This window comes from Accipiter gentilis, chromosome 11, assembly GCF_929443795.1.
Source record: "Accipiter gentilis chromosome 11, bAccGen1.1, whole genome shotgun sequence".
Taxonomy (NCBI): Eukaryota; Metazoa; Chordata; class Aves; order Accipitriformes; family Accipitridae; genus Astur; species Astur gentilis.
The window spans coordinates 24,835,322-24,853,562 of record NC_064890.1 but is presented as its reverse complement, the minus strand read 5'-3'; the positions used below and the strand labels follow the sequence as shown (position 1 = coordinate 24,853,562).

The window sequence follows — 18,241 nt, the reverse complement described above, 5'->3', positions numbered from 1 at the left end:
CGATCAGGTCTCCCCTCCGCCTCCTTTTCTCCAGGCTGAACAGCCCCAGTTCCCTCAGACACTCCTCGTCAGACGTGTGCTCCAGACCCTTCACCAGCTTCGTTGCCCTTCTCTGGACACGCTCCAGCACCTCAACGTCTTTCCTGTAGCGAGGGGCCCGGCGCCACCCTGCTGCTCCACTGGGCTAGCGGTGCCTCCACCAGACCCCCTCAGCCCCTTCGGCCTCGCAGTACGCCCCTCCGCCCGCCACCCCAAGCGCGGCCCCGCCCGCCATTTCGTGTGGGAGCCGCCCCGATCGCCCTCCGCCCCGCTGCGGACGCGGCTCCGTCACCTCACACGACGGGCGCCTCCCCGCCCCCGGCCCCCGTCAGCGCCCGGCCCTGACTCCCGCCCGGGCCCCCCGCAGGGCTCCCCGGCCGCTCCCCCGCCCCCGGCCGGGCCAAACCGCCCCAAACCCCTCCCCTGTCTGCAGCAAGTGGCAGCGGGAGAAGGGCGGTGGCGCCATCACGTGAGGGCCCTGCCTGGCGCTCGGCTCCCCGCGCAGCCTCGTCGCCGCCGCCCCCCGGCCCCGGCCCCGGCCCCATCCCCATCCCCGTCCCCGTCCCCGTCCCCGTCTCGCCTCGCCTCGCCCCGCGCTCCCATGCCCAGCAGCGAGGCGGTGCCGCTGGGGCTGGGCGCCTGCCGCAGGTCGGGGGCGCTGGCCGGGATGCTGGCGCTGGTGGCGCGGCTGCTGGAGTGGCTGCGCTCGCTGTTCTGGAAGGAGGAGATGGAGCTCACCCTGGTGGGGCTGCAGTACTCGGGCAAGACCACGCTGCTCACCGTGCTGGCGGTACGCTGCCGCGGCCCGGCCGCCCACCGGCCAGGCGCGGGGCGGGGGCGGGGGGGCGCTCAGGGCGGCGGCCCGCGTTGAGGGGGCGGGGGGTGGGTGGGGGGGGAGGTCGCCGCGGGGCGGTGAGGCGGGCGGCGGCGGCCCGGCCGGGCTGGAGGGGTCGGGCCGCCCGCCCCGAGCCGGCCGCTTCGCGTCGCTTCCCTCGGCAACAAGTGCGGGCTTTGCCTCCGCGGCCTGCGGCCGAGCCGCCTCCTGTCATGAGGTCCCGCGGCGCGGCGGTGCGCTGAGGAGGGAGGCAGGCAGGGAGGGAGGGAGGGAGGGAGGGCGGCGGGCGGGCCGGGGGCATGAGGCAGCTCTGCCACCTCTTGCAGCCTCGAGAATTCTCACAGCAGGCTCTGATGGGTGTGAAATCGTTGTATGAGGGAGAGAGAAAATGTCTCCTGTGTCCGACCGCAAAGCGTGCCCATCTCAAAGCAGGTTCCTGGGCACGGACTGTTGCCCGTGATTCAGAGTTGGCTTTTCACGGCCAGCGTATCCCAAAATGACTCGGAATATACTGTGCATCCTCCAGGGCCACAACTCCCCTGCCACTGAATTCTCCCCTCCCATCAGTTGCATCAATATTAATGCCTCCCACAATTCCTTCATCGCTCTTTCCCAGCAGTCAAGTCTGGTTTTTGGTGTTCCTTTCCCACTGTGGTGATGGCCTTGCAGCCTTGGTTCCTCTCTTAACGCTGACACCTACCGTGACGTTTTCCATTTTGTCGCTGTGCTGAAATACGTTTCTCATCTTTGTTTGCAATGCTCTCTGCCCTTCTACTTTGGGTCTATCCCAAAGATTTACTTTCCATCGGAAGATGGAAACAAATACATGTGTTAAATATGGTTACTACTAATGATGAAGCTTAGTGCATGCCCTTTTCTGCAAGGTGATCACTGTTGTGAGATGTACTGCAGCTTCACCTGCCACAAATAAGTTTCCTGATGTTCTTCACTCCTTATCCTGAAGAGTTACTAGATCATGAATCAAAACCAGACTGGGAGGTTTGTGGCCTAAAGTCAAAGAGATTGAAGCAATGATGACATGAGTATATGGTATTTGTTATTTGCTTTCACATACGATTATGGATTAAGGGAAAAATAGGAGATTGTGAATTAGTGTGAGAGAAGAAGTGGAGAGAGTGCAGGAGAAAAAGGAATGGGGTAGGGAAAGTGCACAATGAAAGTATGTTTTGGGGCGCATCGGCAATCAATAAACAGAAAATATCTGGAACTGGTATTTTAGTTTCTTAGGCACTCAGGCGGTCTTGGTAACACGGGCCTCCACACTCCTCGTGCCCATTGGAAGTGTTCATCTCCCAAGGGCGGGCTTTGCTGAGGAAGTGGGAAAAGGCATGACAAATTATATTGCTTCTTGGATTGATTTCATAAACAGAGCAAAGAAAAACACGGCGGTTCAGAGACCTCAGTAACAGTAGTGTGTGGTATTAGACTTTGCACGTCTGTTTGTCTGCTCACTTATACTACGCCACCAGTGGAATGGCATCATATGTTTGTCTCTCTTGTGCTAGTATCCTGAATACCAGAGCACTGCTGTTACTTCAGGTCTGATTTTGCCAGCAAATGTATTGCTTAAGAATATTCTACAAGGCATCCATGTTTTCTGACTTGGGGAGTGTCACAGATTGCAGGTTTTGTAGCTTTTGGATCTTTCAGTCTGGAGATGATGCGCCATGATAATCACCAAAGAAGGGTGGTTGGAGAATTTGGGAGTAAACAATTTAGGATAAGGCAATGGATAATTGCTTAGTCTCAACTACAGTTGATACGGGGATGGCAAATAGATTGGGAACTGTGTGCGTTTGTGTGTGTGTGGCTAGAGTCTGACAAGATGAAAGTAACCGTTACAAAATAGTGGCTACTTCAAGTGCAAACTGCAATGGGTCATAAAAACAAATGGTAGGAAATGACTCTTTTTTCCACTTTGCAATAGTATTCAGAGATCCTATCATGCTAAGGCTGAATAAACACCCTTTGAGACAGTCTCATCCCTGAAGAGTTTGAGTCATATTTAGTCCTTTGTTACCAGTGGGAACCTTGGATAACGTCACTGCCTTTTACTATGGATGTGCGCTGATGTAATGGAGTAGAATCTGGCCCATGGTTGTTGGTATGGTAGGGGGTAATGACAGTATTCATTGTCAGCTCAATATTCAGCAACATTTAAAGAGGGCATTACAAACTTCTTATCATCAGTTATTTTCATCTGTGTCAGGATGTAATCTCTTTTTTACTGAGATACAACAATAAAGTTGTTTGCACATCTTGAATATTCACAAAAATAGGTAATTTGTCATGTAAAACTTACTTAGCAAGCAAAATGGAACAGATTTTTTTACTTTATGGTGCTTACAGCACTTGAAACAAAACACAGTAATCGGAGCTTTTGGACTAATGCAGGCAAAAGTTTCAACATATTACTTTCTTTTCTTCATTGTGTGGGAAAATAAAGAAACTGTAAACATAATACTTTCTTTGTAGCTGATTCCTTTCAACCAAGATGGAAAATTTTTAGAGGAAAAAACTAAAGACCAATAAAGGGGACGCTAATTTGCATTCTATCCCCAATACCAGAGCAGTTATGATGGTTTTTTAAATTATTTTTGTCTTCCAGTTTAGCACATTACATATGGTGTATAATTTGCTGACAAAAGTGGACTCCTGAGTTCTTGAGTTTGTTTAAACAACAGCCTCCTGAGTCAGGAGGCTGGTTTTCCGGGCATTCCTGTGCTTGAGTGATGATGCTACATTCTAAGGGTTTATGTGTTCATATGTCTGTCCTCCACAAATAACTGTCCTTTATATTTTAACAAATTAGGCAGGTACCTGCTACAGGAGATGGTTACTGATTGGATTTGTCTTACTCCATCCAATTAAAAACTTCTGTCACTGCTGGGTATGTGTATCTGTATGAGACTGCAGGTGCATTTGTCTTCACTGTTTTTTCCTACTGCTCTTGACAAGTGACTGAAGCAGGGAAAGAGGAGGAAAAAAAGAGACTTTCAGAAACAAAAGATGGGGAAGACGTGTAGTACAGAATTTAGCAAGAAGGTTCCTATAGATAAGGTTGAACAAGTAATGGATGGAAGTTGTTTCTTGCCTGAAGGATCTCATTCCAAACCCCAAAATCTTGTGAGAGGATCAAGTAAATGTCAAAGGTTATACAGCTTTTAAAGTTCCAGATTAAAAATAATTAATCTTAGTTTGTGAACACAAACTGGAAGTGTAGTGTATTCTCACTCTGCCATGAACAGCAAAGAGAAAAGTTGCAGAAAGCGTACAAAGACCAGCAATAGCACTAGGTATAGCTGGTGGCAACGTATGCGCTGTGATGCATGTCGCTGCTCCAGTGCACCCTGAAGCTCTGATCATCTACTTCTCAGATGGGAGGGACCTGTTGGAGCATGCCTGCTTCCTTCCTTGTCCACATACCCATATTTTCTTCCAAAAACCCCCCAGGGCACATGGGATGATGAGGTAGGTGAAAAGAATATGGGCAGATAGATATGGAAGGGCAATGGCAAGTCCAGGAGGTCCTTCTCTCCTTTCTGGATGACTGGATAACTACTGTCTGTGTTACAGAGAGCGCCTGGGCTTCCTTGTAGACAGAACTGTTGAGTAACCATCTGCATATCTTAATGTACCATGCCTAGGAGACACAATACCTTATTAATAATACATTTTGAAGAAGAAGAATGAATAATGACTTATCTACTTAGATCTGAGTTCAACCTTTCTCCTCAAAAGCTGTCTTCTATAGTAGTGGGTAGATGTGTGTAAGGTTCACGTTGGTGATGTCAAGCATTTGTCTTGTAAAAATATTTCTCTGAACTGGGGGAGGAGGCAGCACTTTGGTTTTATGTTTTGGGTTTATGGTGTGCTGAGTTAGTAGCTTGTATTTTTCTGTCTTAATGGTGTTCTCTTAGCTTCTGCAGTGGGACTCCTCTGCTGTCACCTGCTCAGAAGGAAAGGGTCTGCACATAGTACTCTGTACATGAGTACTCTTTCACCATTTGTTATATTTGGAGTTAAACGATTGGTAACAGTAGTGAGAAACTACAGGGAAAAATCCTGGTATAGTCAGTTTTATGATATTTTATCGTATTGGGGGTTGGACTATGTGACCTTTAAAGGTCCCTTCCAACCCAAACCATTCTATGATTCTACATTTTGACCGTGCTGCTTTCTGGTTTGCTGAAGGATTAAATGAAGAATTATCTGAAGTCTCGTGGTTTCTGGGGTGACCTTTGTCGCTGAGGAGAATAAAAGATCGTTTAAGGGGGCTGAAATGAAAAGTCTTCCTTGGCGTGACAATGCATTAATTGAAGTGCTGGCCAGTGCTCTTGCAGAAAATTAATGTCATATTTTACAGTGTTGTAAAATAAAAATTTTAGATTGCAAATGAGAAACTTTTCTGCCGTGTATCAACTATTTAATAATAAATATAATTTTATTTTTTTTTCTATTCTAGTCAGGGCAGTTCACAGAAGATATGATTCCCACAGTAGGCTTCAATATGAGAAAAATAACAAAAGGAAATGTTACTATAAAGGTAGGTGTGCATGTTTGAATTAATACAGAGTGAGTAACTAATAGACAAAGTGATTTAAACTTGGAATGTGAAGGTGTATGAAATTTCTTTTAAGATGATAGGATCATTTATCTGGTTTTATGGCTCAATAATAATTTTTTGAAGCATATAGTTCTATATTTCTCTGTTATGTTAATGTGTTTGATTTCATTATGTCCACACCAGGCAGAAGCTTTGTTTTGCTCTTTCGGGTTAAAAAGGTCATAAAATTCTGAGCTGGTAAGGGAGCTGAATTGACTCCTGGAGGTGCCTTGCTTTTTTCCCTCTCCCAGCTGTAAGTGAAATCTGAAGCAACTTCACTCCTAACTTACACATCTCAGCAGAGAGTGTGGTTTAACTCGCATAATGTTAACTACACAGAAATATAACATCTAATGTAAGACAGTTGGGGGACCTTCTCTTAGTCCTATAGAGAAATATAGATGATGCCACTTTGACTGTGATTCTGCCATAGGCATCAAAATAGAGATAAATCACTCCAGTAGCATTAAGTCCCTCTCTGTTATTTGATTATGAAGGGAGCCTGCTTGATGAGTCCAGATCAAATTCATAACTTCTATCTAAAATTAGGTGAAGGGAATACAGGTTTTTGCCTTTACATTGACTTTTCCCTCCTTTTCCTTCATTTTGTCTCCTTCCTCCCTCAGTTCTAAAGATACTCTTTTTCCTCTGGTTTGGTGTGACTTCTAAACCTAGGGAGGATTTTCTCAAATGACCTGTAATGTGAATATAAGCAGTTGTTAACTGGCTACTCATTCCATCTAAATTGCGAGCAGGTAAAGGGTGGTAACAGGGGTAATTGACTTCTGTTGGTTGGGAGATGTTGAAACTGAACTGAAACCCCCTAAACCTAAAATGACCATAGTGGTATAAATACTGTGACTGCCTGTCTGTTTCTGATCTTAGTATCTTGCTATACTTTTTCAAAATGTCACATGACTGTGACTGCTGTACATTTCACTTGTGTATCTACTTCTGTGTTACAAGCTTGCAGAATAATCAGTAGGTTCCCCTACAACTGCTTGCATGTTTCAGTGCCTAATAAGCCAGTCTTCTGAAATCTATTGAAATGGAACTTCTAATGTCACCCAACTATTTCATCTCATCACCCCAACCCTCCTTTCCATACACCCTCTTGAAATTCATGTCAGGTTTGGCTGAAATAAAAACTCTTAACATTACCCATGGTCTGATTTTAATTTCCCAGGAAATTTCGGCAGATTGCCAAAAAAAAAAAGATGGCGAGTATCTTAAAACTAGGTCCACACTAAAGACTAAAAGACTTAAAAGGAAAATGGAGTAAAATGTAAAATGGGGTAAAAGTGAAGTGGAGGAGGATCATTATTGCCTTGGTAACCTCAACTTTGTGACTTTGTGCATGATCATTATAAGTACATGATTAGAGCCTGCTCTGAGAGAGAATCTGACCTCACTCTTAGCACAGAGTAGGTGAGCAAGAAGATGAAGTAGCATCATATAAGCGTTTTTAATTCACACATTTATTGAAAGGTAAATGATTGATAGAAGCCTAAACTTTATTTTCATTGTAGATGGGGTGTGTGTGAGTTTCAAAAATCCAAACTGTCACATGATGAGCACTGCAGTACTCAGTGCCATGTGTCCAAACTCTTCTTCGAAGTAAAAAGTCAAGGCTAGCATTACTTTACACAGCAGGCAGCTCTCTGAAAACACAGAGGAATTTATATGGCAATATGAGTAAGCCTGTATCAGTTGAACTTTATCTGAGGAAAACATAGGTGACCAGAATCAAAAGCCTCTCCGCATTAATTCTTGCAGTCAATCCCCTATGCTCAGTTTCTTTTGGAGATCTATGAATCAGAAAGAGTAAAAGGTAACTGGTCTTTCAGGAGACAGAAGTAGTGCACAAGGTGCATGTTCTGCTGAATAACAGTTATGCAGCTTTTTCTTGTAAATGGAGGCTGTTATTTCATGATGCTTTCTGTTCTTATGAATGCTATGTTTGAAACTGGTGAAAAAACATAGGATTTCATCGATGATGAGGTTTCATTTCTGGTCTTGGCCCTTCTTCACCTCTGTTGTCAGTATATACAAGATCATCCAAATTCTTCCTCATCTCTGCTGATTCATTTCTCTGTGGCCAGCTGTGCTTGTGGCAGTGCGTACACTACATTTAAGGTAAAGCTGGTAAGGGCAAATTACAATTTACAGGAACATCTGCTTTGATTGCAGTAGGACAGTATTCATGCTGCATAACAAGAAGGTATACTGATTGGCCGAGAGCTATTTCCTTTCTTTCCTTGCTATGGAGTTTCCTGCCAGCTATCCTCATGCCCGTTAGCCTCCCCTCATCAAACATATTCCCCTCTTCTACTGCCTGGTTTCTTTGTGCCTCAGCCATTTGCATATGCACACAAAGGCCACCTCATTCCTCAAAATACCCACTCCTATCCCTTAAAGAGGAAGCAGCAAATGTCCTCTCAGTCCATGAGTGAGTTTGTCAGCAAATGAGAAAAAAAAGTTCTAGTCTTGGGTCCCTCTGTTGAATGTGTTTCAACAACCATCCATGTGTTGCTAAGCAAAGAGCTGAACTCTGCTATAGAAAGAACATACTTTAGCCTAACAGTAGCTTGGTACATTCCTGTTTATCTTCTCCCAAAAGAGTGCCTTTTTGATCAAAATCAGAACTTCTGAATATTTTTTCCTTTGGGGTCCAAATTCTGCTTTCCAAACAGAATCTTTCCTGTAAAGGGAAATAAAACCAGCCCCTCTCAAAAAAAAAAAAAAAAAAAAAGTCACAAAATAAGCTTTTAATACACCTACTTTTCTGCCTGTGGTAGCACTTCTAAACCTCAGTATGATGTTTCTCATGCTGCGGACAAACTAGAGTTACCTTCTGGGAAACCTAAAAGGGAATCAGGCCAGCCTAGTGAGGGTGGCAGAGATTAAAGTTCAGCTTTTGCAATTAGCTTAAGTAGATCATGGTGTGAGTTTTATATTCTACTTTAAGCATGGCCCTGCACCCTTGCACCCCTTTTCCATCAGCACCAGTGATCACATGGCAAAGCAGTAGTCAGATCCACCAACTGATCTAGATGAAAGCAACCTCTAAAAAAACCAACCAACCAAACCAAACCCGCCCCCATGCTAGTTTCTCCCCAGTCAAATTACCTAAGTAGTGTGCTCCAGAAACAGCTGTGTGATTGCTGGTGCACCCACAGTGTGGGAAAAGAAAGCAGGACACAGACACAGGCAAAATGATGCATTTTGGGGGCAGCCTGGACAGATTGACTTAGCTGCAAAACACCATATTTAGAGTGCAGAATCTGGACAGGAAAAAAGCAGTCTCTCCATTTGGTGAGAAAAATGAAATTTTCCTTCATCCTTCCACTCTGGTAGCTGCAAACTTTTAAGCACAGCTAACACTGCCTGTTGCTAGAGGGCTGCCAGAATTATGTGTTCAGTACACACAGATAGACTGCTTGTGGATTCAGATGGATCAGTGACAATATTTAAAAAAAATAATTGTTTAATGCTATATTGTTAGGATTTACAAACTTCGGATGGTGTTAAGTTTTCTAGTCCTTATAATTAATTCATGATTCATATTAATTATGAAAGAAAATTTATGGAGAAGTTAATGGGCATTGATATCAGAACACTCTGATTAATGTACTAATTGTATAGATTTTTCTCCCCCAAGATTCTGTTCATTATGCACAAATTAACATGTACAGTAGCTATGACAGCAAATTAGTGTATTTGCAACGACAACATCAGGGGTACTGCCTTACAAGTGCAAATGTGTTGGAAGGCCATCCCATGCTTTCTTGACCTCTTACACGTCAATGGCAGGTGTGTAAGAGAAGGGGACCAGTGATAAAATTGTGATTAGCATTGTGATACGAAGCAGCAAGTGCAGACTCACAAGCAAAAACTGTTTCTTTCAGTTCAAGTAGTCAAACTGTCTTAAGTTTTCACTCATTCAAAGAGGTATTTTTTTCTTACTGTTCTTTCAGGCATGCAGGTGTTCTTTGTCCTCCTGCCTGAGCCTTCCCTTCTCTGTCAGAAGACCACATTTGTACTGATGCAGTACCTTCCACTTGAGCTTTAGCAATGCTTTCAAATTCACCTAGGAGAGGATTCTATTTTAATTATTCCTAAATGTCAGTTTCATACACTTTTCATTGCATCTTCCTTCGTTTACCACTGATGGAAGAAGTCCATAGATGCCACAGTCAATAAAAAACTTACCGCATTCAACCATAGTTCATAAATAATCCACAGGAATAGGAATTTCCTTTCAGTTCCCTTGTTTTCTGTCTTTTGCATAGAAACAATAAGGCCATGATTTAGAGTTTATATAGAGAAAGCATAAAGATAGTTGGAGTGCTATACTGATGCTGCTACAGAATTGTCGGATGTGGAGGAAAATGAGAAAGCTGTTGATGGTTCATTCGACTAGGCAAAGAAAAGTAATTTGCAAGTAGACAAAGTCTTCATAATAAAGTATTTTTTGAGCCAGCATAGTTCAGGTAGGTGAAGGAAATAGTTGTCTGCACAAATGATATTGCAAGATCAAGCTCATGCAGGGAGGAGGTGTGTGAGTTTCTGTGGAACTGTGCCTTGTTTTACACTTTCATCCCTAAAGTCATGTTATATATAGTTGTTATAACAGAGTTGTTAAGAATAAGGGGATAATGCTAACAGTATGTTTATTAGTTTGAAAAACAATACTTGGTTTGGAAGCCAATCTGCACAGAAAAAAATTTGTCTTAATCAATTCTCATGGTCTCTGCTACAACAGCATACAGTGAAGGTAAGAGGTGTAGGAAAATATGACTTATTATAGATGCTTACTTCCTTAAAAACCTGTCAAGATGAAATACTTGTATGTCACTATTCCTCTGTCTAGGTAAGCTGTTAAAATTTTACAGTCTAATTGCTAGATAAAGTTTCCAAATTTTTTTGGCTGTGAGGGGAATGACATCAGTTGTTGAGAAGTTGATGACTGAAGAATGGTGAGGGGCATGCCTCTTGCTAGAATCCTTTGATGCATTATTTGCAGCCTGGTCAGCAAGGATTCAGAGTGAAATTTGCTTTAACCTTTTTATCCCAACAAAGCAGGTTACCTTTCTTTATAGTAATATTATGATATCCAACTGTCAGTATTATTAAAATTCCTGGATGAAGTGTTATTTTACTAAACCTGTGAAGCCCTTCAAACATGGTAGGAATGTTCATGGTAAGCAGATAGGTCTTGCGTCTGACGTTTTTCAAAGATCTCAGGGGACACTGCAAAACAGAATCAATTAAACTTACTGTAAGAGTGAAGCTGAGAAACCATCTGGGTCAAAAATTCAAGTGAAAAAATGACATTGCAGAAGTGTAAGACCGATCACCTTAGGCAAAGCAAGTTGCAATACCAACAAGTAGGTGATACTAACCCTTTATCTGTTTTTTGCCATATTTTGGGGTAGGCCACTAAGAAGGAAGTACGATGCTAGTGGAGCATCACCACCTGGTTTATTTACTACAGTTCTATCTCTAGATTCAGTACAGTTCTAGAAGGCAACAGGAACTAAGGAGCCCACGGTCTTCTTTACTTTCTTTTTTGCAGTAATTTCCAGAAGCCAGTAGATTTGTTCTCATATTTGGTCTCTAATCCTAGCGTGTGACAGTATGGTCGCTGGCATGCCTGTATGTTTAAGTATTTATCTGAACCACACTGAAAGGAGAACACTGATTTATGCAAGCCAAAACATTTTGTAAGAAGATGCCAATTTCATATGCTCTTTAATTAAAGATGAGCATGATCAGAAATGTAAAGCTGTCAGCTTTAACCATCAATTGTCAAATTTTGGCTTGTCAATGGATTTAATAATACCTGTCACCTGTTATTTTCAAAAATTGAGGAGGCAAAGAGGAAAGATTTTTACTCGGCAGTATTTGAAATCTAAGCAGGAGGCTTTATGGATTTTGAGGTTGTGGTTGAGGTATAAATTACAGGATGATTTCCAGCATCAAAATACCTAGTGTACTACAACTTAGTTGTTAAAACTGTTTTGATGAAGTTCATTACAAAACTGATGGCTGTCACTTTTTTTTCTGACAAAAAAAATCTATGAATTAATTTGGGGTTCTAATTCCAAGCAGGTTTTGTTGTTTGCCGAGTGATTTGATTTTGATGGAATTTCTCTATTTTTGGATCAGCTCAGTATTAGTAGTCTTTTTGCTTTGGTGAGATTTACTGTTCAATAAGCTAGACAGTAGCTAAAAAATTTCTTTTAACAAACCTAACTTTCAGAGTCTCAGAAGACATGCTTCACAAACAGTTATTTTAAATGATTGTGAAGCTCCAACTAATCAACCTTTGATTCTTGCAGTGATAGTCTTAGAAGCCTCAGGTATAAAAAAGAAATGGAGCAACACGAGACATGCATGCGCACAGGCAACGCAGCAGCTTCATTCTCCTTGCTCTTGCGCTTCGTTTTCTTAAAATTGCAGCCCCCCCCCGGATGTTGCAGTCCGGAGGGAGCAGGGAGCAGCTACTGGGGGGACTGGAGCTGCGGAGATTGGACTGCGGTCACCCCAGCTGTCACCACTAGAGGCCAGCGTCCTTCCACGGCAGCTGCAGCCTGGGCCAGCGCAGGCCGGTCTGCTGGAGGGCGAAGCCAGCCAAGCTTCTTGTTACTTGCTGTTTGCTATGGTGTGGCAGAGAGGGAGGAGGAGGAGGATACCGGCTCTGTGCCTTCCTCTTCCAGCCTCCTTCGTTGCAGCACTCCTCTCCCCCTCCCCGGACAGTAGAGTTTCCAAGTCTCCAAACATCCTCGTAGAAACGGAATCCTCCTGCTTTGTGATGCTTCATTCTGCTATTCAGCAGCAATTAAAAACCATCTTACCGTCATGTCATCATCTCATGTGTCATGCAGTAACACGAGCCTCTGTGTGTACTACATGTATAGCTCCAGCAGTGTTTCAGCACTGGCTGTTCCACATGGCTTGGGTTACTCTGAAAAGGCTGTGCCGTTATCTGGGCTGATTTCAAGCCAAAGTGGTTATTTCTATAAAGAATTTTTGTTGGATGTCCCAGTGATTTATGATAGTTGTGTGTAAGGAAAACCTGTACTGCTGGATTCTAAAGGGCTGTGATCCACAGCAGGAAGTCCAGTTACTGCTGATATGCCCCAGGGATTGTTTAGCGTCTTTATTAGTGACCTGAATGACCCTCAACAAGTTTGCTGATAATACAAAACTGGGAAGAGTGGCTGATATCAGAGGGTTGTGCTGCCACCCAGAGGGACCTCGACAGGCTGGAGAAATGGGCTGACAGGAACCTCATGAAGTTCGACACAGGGAAGTGCAAAGTCGTACCTGGGAAGGATCAACCCCAGGCACCACTACAGGCTGACTGGCTGGCAAGAAGCTTTGCAGAAAGGGGCTTGGGGGTCCTGGTAGGCACCAAGTTGACCATTGGCGAGCAGTGTACCTTTGCAACAGAAAGACCAACGGCGTCCTGGGCCATTAGGAACAGCTTTGCCAGCAGGTCAAGGGAGGTGATCCCTCTCTTTTACTCAGAACTGGTAAGGCCATACCTGGGGTACTGTGTCCAGTTCTGGGCTCCCCAGTACAAGAGGCATGTGGATCTACTGGAGAGAGTCCAGTGAAGGGCCGTGAAATGATTAAGGCCATGAAGATGATCTGCTCTCATATGAGCAGATGCTGAGATACCTATCTAGCCTAGAGAAGAGAAGGCTTAGGGGGATCTCATCAATGTAGCCAGAAGATGTAGCCAGACTTTTCTCGGTGCCCAGTGACAGGACAAGTGGCAATAGGCACAAACTAGAATATGAGAAATTCCATTTAAACCATGAGAAAAAGCATTTTTACTGGGAGGGTGATTGAACATTGGAACAGGTTGGCCAGGAAGGTTCTGGAGTCTCCATCCTTGGAGCAGTCTGCTCTAGGTGACGCTGCTTTGACCGGGGTGAGTTAGACTATACAATCTCTAAAGGCCCCTGCTAGCTTCAGTGGTTCTGTGATTCTGTGAAAAGGAGTTAAATGAGGGTTAGGGAGTGGCTCAGAGAATAAGTACGGAGCATATTCAGAATTACTCAATTATCAACTAAGAAGGAAGAGTATGAAAGCAGTCTTCCATCTGATAGTTTGGGAAGAGAAGCCTTGGAGACTGTATCTGTGCTGGGAGATGTGTGCTTTAGAGTGTGACACAGGATCATGCATTAGATAGGAACCTCTACAGTGGTTGGGTTAAAAACATAGGACTGGAAGCCAGTGTCCTGAGTCAGAACAGGCAGTATTGATTATCTCACCAGTCATTCAGAGTAACTGTTTGCCCTGGTTTCAGCTGGGATAGAGTTAACTCTCTTCCTAGTAGCTGGTATGGTGCTATGTTTTGAGTTCAGTATGAGAAGAATGTTGATAACACTGATGTTTTCAGTTGTTGCTCAGTAGTGTTTAGTCTAAAGTCAAGGATTTTTCAGCTTCTCGTGCCCAGCCAGTGAGAAAGCTGGAGGGGCACAAGGAGTTGGCACAGGACACAGCCAGGGCAGCTGACCCAAAGTGGCCCACAGGGTGTTTCATACCATGGGACACCACATTTAGTATAGGAACTGGGGGGAGTGGGGGCTGGGGAATCGCAGCTCGGGGACTGGCGGGGTGTTGGTTGGTGGGTGGTGAGCTATTGCCCTGTGCATCATTTGTACATTCCAATCCTTTTATTACTACTGTTGTCATTTTATTAGTGTTATCATTATCATTATTAGTTTCTTCTTTTCTGTTCTATTAAACCGTTCTTATCTCAACCCACGTGTTTTACTTCTTTTCCCGATTTTCTCCCCCATCCCACTGGGTCGGGAGGGAGTGAGTGAGTGGCTGCGTGGTGCTTAGTTGCTGGCTGGGGTTAAACCACGACACTGTTAGGACTCCTAAAAAAGAGGACCAAGAATTGATCTCAAGGAACCATCTAAACCAAACTTGTGCTCTGAGGTGAATCAGATATTTACCCAAATTTATCTTAGGTAATGGTTTCTTAAAATTTGTTCTTCCATGAAGAAGGTTCTACAATAGCCCTTGTTTTTCACAGTGTTCTTTAAGTGTTAGAAAGCTTTTTTCCTAATATCTGACATGAGTTGCTGTCATCACAAATTGAGCTGCTTTTTAGTTCTATACCTGGCAGCCATTTTCTGGGAAACATTATGGGTTTGCTCCCCCCCTCCCCTCTTTATAGGTCATTTTTCAAAATCTTTTCTTACCCTTTCTTTTCTCTTCTGGACTTTTTCAAATTTGTGTCTGTTCTATAGGCTGCTGCTCAAAACTAATATAGGAGCCTCTCTGACATGGAGGACAGGGCAGTACCTCCAAAATTGTACATAAGATGCATCTTCTAATACATGCTGATTTAAGATCTGCAACACTGTTGAAACACATTTAGTTTGTGAACTGCTCAGGCTTTTTGTCCTGCACCTCTACCTGGTTCTTATACATTTTGTGCTAGTGCATTTGGTTCCCTATATCCAAATGTAGCATTCTGAACTTCTGCGTGTTAAATTTCAGCTGCCTTATTTCAGACCATCCCTCTAGTTGGTCTGGATACTTTAGGATTCTGAATTTTTCTTTTTATCTACTCCCACCTTGAAGTTATCTGCAGCTTATATAAACATGTTCTATTCCAACATCCTGTTAGGAAACCTGGGAACCATAAGTGCTGTCCCTGGTTAGTTCTGTCGTCAGCAGCATTGCCTCATTGATAAATGCTGGGAATCTGTCAGGAATGCTCAGACTTGAGAGGTAGAAGGCAAGGGGGACACACGAGGAGAATGCCAGGGAGCTGCTCTGTGGGTTAAATCTGTCATGGGAGAATGTCCTTTTCTTGTCTAATGTACCAATATTAGATTACTTTTTCCCAGCATACACACTGTTGCACATCCTCCTGGTTTTTCTGTGCTCTTGAGTGACTACTAATTTTTACTTTCATAGTTTTATGTTCTTCAAGGACAAGCAAAATTAATAATCACTACAGTAGTTATTGATCAGCTGTTTTGAGCTATCGGTGTCCTTGCCTCTGGTCTGCTTGCCCTCAGTCTTCGAAGTGCAAGTTCTGCCTACAACTTACAGTTTCTATATGCCTACTTTCACCAGAATCTCTTGGATTTTGATGTCTAGAGACTGATTCATGGTCATGTGAAAAGAGACTACAAAGGATTGCACATGGTCATGCAGAATCAGGGCTTTCTACTTCAGGGAGGACACAATATTGAGGCTAGGATGGATTGGCTCCTTCTGTTTAGAGGTGTGTTATGTCTTGGCTGAGAGGATTACAGTCTTATCTCTAAAGCTGGGTTCCCTGGTACTTTCCTGCCTTTGAACACAACGTGGATGTAAGGAGCACGAGGTTCAGAAAACAGTTTCTGAGAACAGACTTCGTGTTTGTGTCCTGTTTAAAATCCACCTGTTGATCCTTCCAGCGTTGTACCATATGTCTGTGATAAAATGTCAAATACACCCTAGTCATTGAGAAATAAGCCCTGCCATTAAAATGCCTCTGCACTTGTTTTCAGGAATTGAAGATATTCAGCCATTTTGTGTTGCAAGTCTAAGCACACTAAGTACATTTCCCATTCTTCAGTGAAAGTGCTATGATTAAATTAAAAAACTATAAACTGAAGTGTACATATAGCATTTTTTCTGTCTGATGTGATAAAATACCTAGTTACAAAAAATGTTTAAAAGTTGGACTTTATCACTAGTGAGGAGTGATAACAGCGTTCTTTAAAGGACCAAGACTGATTTTGAAGAATGTAGTCTTCTGGAAGTATTGCCTGCAGAAAATGTAGCCAGCCTTAAGAGCAACTGTAAAGGCATTTCCAAAATATAGAATAATAGACAGGTAGTAAGTATTCTAAGATGGTAAGGTGTTCTAACTTCCATAATAGGTTACGTGGCTGGTACTACAAGTAAGGCTCTGTAGTTTTGTTATCCACAGGGCAATTTATTAAAAAATTTAAGGTTATTTGATTCAGCTCTTTTTATTCTTCCTGTTTATTAGACAGGGCAGCTGAACATTACTGGCTGAAGATTCCAGTCTAGAATAGGTGCCTCTTTAGGATTTGTCTCCCCAGAGTTTAGCGAGGTGAAAAGGAGGAAGCCAGCCTGAGCCAGTTGTCTAAATGCAGTGGAGAGCAGTGCAGAGGTTTGCAAGAATGGTTCACCTGGAAGGCAAGGTGGGTAAGGCAGATGGAATCATTTCCTGCTGTGGGTGCCCTCTGAGCTCTTTAGCAGCCACAGAGAGATTTTAGGCACTTGAATTAGATGCCTACATTTTACGTAGCTGAAGTTGAGGGAAATGAATCCCATGCTTTCCAGTTACTCCCTGTCATTACACATTGAGTGGGCTATGAATGCTGTGACTGTGCTTGCTGTGTATGCATGAGCTCATTAGTCACAACTCGGTATGTGTGGACTTGTCTGTGTACAATGTGATGTTGGACGTTGCTGGTGCTACGTTACTCTTCCCAAATGTTTTTCTGTGTTCAGAACTTCCTCACCTGTTTGTTCAGGTTTAGGTTTTATGGCTGGTATTTTCTGAATACTTCCAACCAGAAAGAGATGTTTCTGAGTCCAGGTATTTGTAGTGTTGGATTCAGCTAGCAAATTAAGATGGCTGAATGTAAACAGGTATATGTCTGCAGTGAGTGTTAAGCTCCTTCAATAACAGAGGAGCTCTAGTCGTTACCATCAAGCTTCTGTCATCCTAAAGAAGATGTTACGTCTGGTCAGCTGAATAGCTGTCTAGGCTTCACTGACTGTGGTGAGATCTTAGGTACTGAACCTGCACTTTGACATCGAGATACAAATGTGTCATTGTACACATCTCTGTCCACAAGAAACATCCTACCCAGCATGCCTGGAAGAAAAGCCATGTAAAACTTGACATCTAGAAAATACTACTTTTCCATTCCTGCAGCTTTCTTATTAACTGTCAAGCTCTCCCACAATATAAGCTATTAAAAGAAGTGCAACTAGAGTGTTAACGAGCCTTCCTGTAACTGAAAGCTTTTGAAAACCTTTGGACATATTTCCCACCTGCATTTTTGCTCAACTGTCATGATACCTCTGTGCAAAAGGAAAAGATTTGCTCCTTAAACATAGCTGATAGCCACAGGCTTAAGAAGGAGCCTTAGAGCCACATGAAGAATGGAAACTGAACAAGAGACATATCCAGAGAGGTTCCTGTTCCGGAAGAATTTGATTTAACAGGTATGGTAAATGATGGTTCCAAAGTATAACAATTAATAGTTTACAAATAAAAGCAATGCATTATTTTATGAGAGTGTAGGCCTGCAAGCATAGTAAGAATTAGTACTCTATAGGAGTAGTCAGGAACAAATAAAACAGTGATTTATAAAATGCAGTAGGAATAAGATGTATGCTTTGAGATTGAGCCTAAACAACAACAACTTGAGATTTTAATCTCTGAGGCAATGGTACTGGGCATCAAAGAAACTTTTTGTCTGTTTGGTCATTTTGTATGCATTTTCTGATTCTTAAGATCAGCTGATTTTCTAGGGATAAAATTACCTCTTAAATATTAAAAAAATTTTATTCCTGAGAGACCAATGAAAGCCATGGGAGCAATTTGAAGTCCAGTCTCTTTTTAAGAACACTGAGAGAAAACAAACTTTTTATAGCTAGCTCTATATTCTGCTGTTTAAGGTGTAGTCTCCTGCCTCTCCCAGTTCACACCCAGAGTATACTTTTTATTT

General features: G+C 43.0%; 1 protein-coding gene across 1 annotated transcript in view; it reads left to right on the top strand.

Annotated features, from left to right (window-relative positions):
- Positions 1-561: 561 nt before the first annotated feature.
- The window catches only part of LOC126044528 (ADP-ribosylation factor-like protein 8B), a 29,553-nt gene continuing 11,873 nt past the window's right edge, over positions 562-18,241 (top strand). Inside the window, exons 1-2 of the mRNA XM_049814288.1 lie at positions 562-829; positions 5,361-5,441. Of these exons, the coding sequence (XP_049670245.1) occupies positions 641-829; positions 5,361-5,441 (270 nt within the window). The 5' untranslated portion in view covers positions 562-640. The remainder of the gene's footprint in view (positions 830-5,360; positions 5,442-18,241) is intronic.